Raw genomic sequence first — 4,329 nt, 5'->3', positions numbered from 1 at the left:
TCAGAAATCCACTTGCCTCTGCCTCCCAAGTGCTGGGATTAAAGGCATGCGCCACCACTGCCTGGCAGAAGCAAGTACTCTTAACTACTGAACCATCACTGCAGGCCACTTTTTCAATCTTTATGATTTTCCATTTACAGAGCAGTATACCCAAATCAGTGCAGTAGTGGTGGAAGTAAAATGATCAGGCACTAATGATACCTAGTCTAGGCTTAATCTCTGCCACACATTGTTGCACAACTCCAGAAGCAATGTGTTCATGCCTCTCCAAATTCCCAATATGTCCACTTAATGAGAATAATAAGAAATGTGACATCGAGTATACTTTTGAAATTCAGTCCCAGCTTACATTTCAGATGATGGAAGGACTTGACTAGGGTAGATTTTCAAGGCTATATTATTTTACAATGAGATGTGGTCTTAGGGCCTTGTGTAATAAAAACAGAATGTTGTCTCTCCTACCTATTTTTCTACACCCAAACATAGCCCAAGCCTTTCCTCCCTGAAATACTCTTTATTTTTTTGCCACTTGCCATTTTGTTTGCAAGGATCTAGTTGTTTTTGAGACAGGTCTATGTATCCCAGCAGATCTGGAACATGCTACGTAGACCCAGCTTATTTCAAACTCAAAGATCTATCCTGTTTCTGTCCGAGTGCTATATTAAAGGTGTGTGCAACCACTGCCCAGGATGAGATAGTTTTTTAAGGGGCATGGGAGTAAACTATTAATAATTCAAAACTCAAAAGAAGTTGTAGAAGCATTGTGACTATTTCCCTGTCTATTGCTCAATTAGCCACCTCAGTGCTGCCACCGACCCACCCTAGTTGACTGGGCTATATGATAGGGATGCAGAAAGTACATCCATGCTCAAGAAACCACTCTAGGTGGCTGAGAGGCCCCTACATGGATACATTTGTAAGAATCATAACAAAAGTATACTGAACTAGTGGTACGCTGTTTAGAGAACATGGTATATTTACAGTCAAACAAAACAAAAACACTTTCTATCAAAACAAATTTGCAAAAGCATATCTAAAGTACTGAACCCACCTTCTGGATAGTGATCCTCCATGGTGATAATTTGGCCACCCGTGGCTTTTGCACTGGAAATGATAGTGGCAATGTCTAGAGGTTTAATGGTAAACAAGTCAATGACACAGATAGAGATATCTGGAGTAAAATAATATTAGCTTAGTTTAAGAAACAGAGACAGCTGGGTGTTGGTGGCAGCACATACCTTTAACTCCAGAGGCAGAATCAGTCTGAGTATGTCACATAGGTGACATTCTACTTGTTCCTGGCTTATAACTTCAATGTTTACACAACCAACTGACCTTCTTTAGAGAGCTCATCAGCAGCCACTAGGGCTTCATGCAGAGTGACTCCTGCTCCAATAACTATGACCTTCTCATTGTCACTATGGCAGACAACCTGGTATAGCACCAAGGAAACAAAATATGGTTACTATGGAAAGTCTTCTCAAAGGTATTTTGCATCTGATCTAATGCCAACAAATTTATTAGTAAATTAATTCACCTAAAAGCCAGGTGCAGTATTCCAAGTCACTCAGGAAACACAGGCAAAAAGATTTCAAGCTTAAGGACAACATGAGCAATATTGTGAGACCTTATTGTAAAATAAAACTTTAAGAAAGGACTGACAATTGCATAGCCTAGATAGCTCAGCAGGTAAAGGTGCTGGCATCATGCCTGATGACCTGGTTATATTCATTAGACCCACAAGGTGGGGAGGGAGAATCAATCACAGCCCAGGATTGTCCTGTGACCTCCACACTTGCATGCCAATTCAGATTGGATGAATTTCAATGCAAAAAGAAATACTATTATCTGAATACTATTGTCACCCTGGGGCTCTCACAGCCAAGCAGAGATGTTGAAGAAAGCCTGGGACACCTGAATGCAGTGATGCATCTGCCACACACAAACACATACAGTTAGTAAATACAAATGGGGGAAAAATTGGCTGGCAATGTACCCAGAGATAGAGTATTTGCTTAGTCTCAATCTCTAGCACCATAAAAACCAAACAAACCCTTCTCCTATAAAATGATTCAACAAAGCTGGGTGTGCTGCCACATGTCTATAGTCCCTTGCACATGAGAGGGTAAGGTACAAGGTTTACAAGTTTAAGGCCAGTCTGGGATACATAATGAGATACTGTCTCAAAACAAAATACAAAATTGAGACTTCATTTGGAAAGAAGTAGAGATCCAGCAGGTAAAGATCCCAACAGACTTAGTACAGAAAAAGCGACCAAAACATATCATGTAAGGGTTAGAATGGATCTCTTTATATAATGGATACTGAACAATATAGGAAAACTTATGCCCTTACCTTGGCCTATCCAATATGAAAGGTTTCTTGAGTGGTGTAAATAACTGCAGTTTCTGCTTGGCTGGTACAAATAAAGCACATTTCTTGTGGCATGAGTGCAAATCAGAAACTACAGTTAAGAAAGTCAAACTGCAACAGATGGAGATCATTACAGAAAACCACAGCCAATCAAAATGCAGGGCTGTGGAGCCCAAGCCCAATGGATACATCTATAAAACACTCTCAAATGTAAAGTTCAGGGAACACTGAGGAAGAGGGGGTGTAAAGACTAAGAAGCAGAGGAACATGGAGTGTGTCGTGAGACTGTGTCTCCTAGGAATGTTAGAAGGTACACACATAAAGCCTTACCAACATGTCTACCTAAACATAAGTTGAACATGGACAATGATAATAGACAAGCTAACATGGATGTGGGTGGGGAAGCCCAGGAGGATGTCTCAAGCCTATATAAAGTACTATAGGTAACAAAGAAATGCTGAGAGTGGGAGAAATAAATCTTCTCCAGGAAGAGCACACCATAAACATACAAGTAACATCATGAGCAAGTTATATTTACAAATAACCACACACACACAAACGCACATACGCACCAATTAATGAAAAAAGAAGCCATGAATTTGAAAGCAAGTAGGAGGGATATATATGGGAAGACTTAGAGAGTTAAGAGACTGGAAGAATGTTATAATTATATTATCATCTCAAGATTAAAAAAAAAGAAAATTAAGCCAAACCATAAATTTCCAAGTAATAAGCCATCTAACACTAGAAAAGAGGAATGAACAGTTCTTTTTCTTTGTTCTTTCCTTTTTTTTTTTTTTTCCTTCAAGGCGAGGTTTCTGTCCTGGGATTTGCTTTGTAAACCAGGCTGGCCTTGAACTCATAGAGATTCATCTGCCCTTGTCTCCCAACTGTTAGGATCAAAGCTGTGCATCACCATTGCCCAGCTGAGTGAACAGCTCTTCATACTAACAACAAAATGCATACTCTGGAGTGAGGGAGAGGCTCAACTACCAGTGAATAGGTTACACATTTATCTTAGCCAGGGTTTCTATTTATGAAACATCACAAGAAAAAGCAAGTTGGGGATGAAAGTGTTTATTTGGCTTATAGGTTTAGATCATGGCCCATCATTGGAGAAAGTCAGAACAACAACTCACAGGCTGGAATCTGGAGGCATGAGCTGATACAGAGGCCACTGTTCCTTATGATCCTTATGTTGTACACAGCAAGACACTGTCACGAACGAACAAGCTGAAAGTGTATATAGATTGTACAATATTGGACCTATTTCTCCAATTATCAAATTAGAGAGACCATTGGATGACAATCAATAAATTTCTAATTCCTCATATTTTTGGATTTCAATCAATTAGGATAGGTTGGTAATATTAATTTTCATATTAAAAGGTAATTGTCACTTCCTGTTGTTTTTGTTGTAAGAGGTAGAATTAGGTTTGTGTGGGTTTGTTGAAAGATTACTTTCTTGCTTCTTCTAGGGTTTAGTTTTGCTCCTTATATTGATGTTTTCCATCTATTATACTTTGTAGGGCTAGATTTGTGGAGAGATATTGTGTAAATTTTGTTTTGTCATGGAATATCTTGTTTTCTCCATCTATGGTAATTGAGAGTTTTGCTGGGTATAGTAGCCTAGGCTGGCATTTGTGTTCTTGTAGGGTCTGTATGACATCTGCCCAGGATCTTCTAGCTTTCATAGTCTCTGGTGAAAAGTCTGGTGTAATTCTGATAGGTCTGCCTTTATATGTTACTTGACCTTTTTCCCTTACTGCTTTTAAAATTCTTTCTTTGTTTAGTGCATTTGGTGTTTTGACTATTATGTGATGGGAGGTATTTCTTTTCTGGTCCAGTCTGTTTGGTGTTCTGTAGGCTTCTTGTACGTTCATGGGCCTCTCTTTCTTTAAGTTAGGGAAGTTTTCTTCTATAATTTTGTTGAAGATATTTGCTGGCCCATTACAT

General features: G+C 39.1%; 1 protein-coding gene across 1 annotated transcript in view; it reads right to left on the bottom strand.

Annotated features, from left to right (window-relative positions):
* Tktl1 (transketolase like 1) overlaps positions 1–4,329 on the bottom strand; it is a 28,001-nt gene that overhangs the window by 1,539 nt on the left and 22,133 nt on the right. The window contains 3 exon segments of the mRNA XM_031348767.1: positions 1,052–1,171; positions 1,336–1,432; positions 2,356–2,438. Of these exon segments, the coding sequence (XP_031204627.1) occupies positions 1,052–1,171; positions 1,336–1,432; positions 2,356–2,438 (300 nt within the window).

The sequence above is a fragment of the Mastomys coucha genome, chromosome X (genome assembly GCF_008632895.1).
Source record: "Mastomys coucha isolate ucsf_1 chromosome X, UCSF_Mcou_1, whole genome shotgun sequence".
Lineage (NCBI taxonomy): Eukaryota > Metazoa > Chordata > Mammalia > Rodentia > Muridae > Mastomys > Mastomys coucha.
This window is presented reverse-complemented; position numbering and strand designations above follow the sequence as displayed.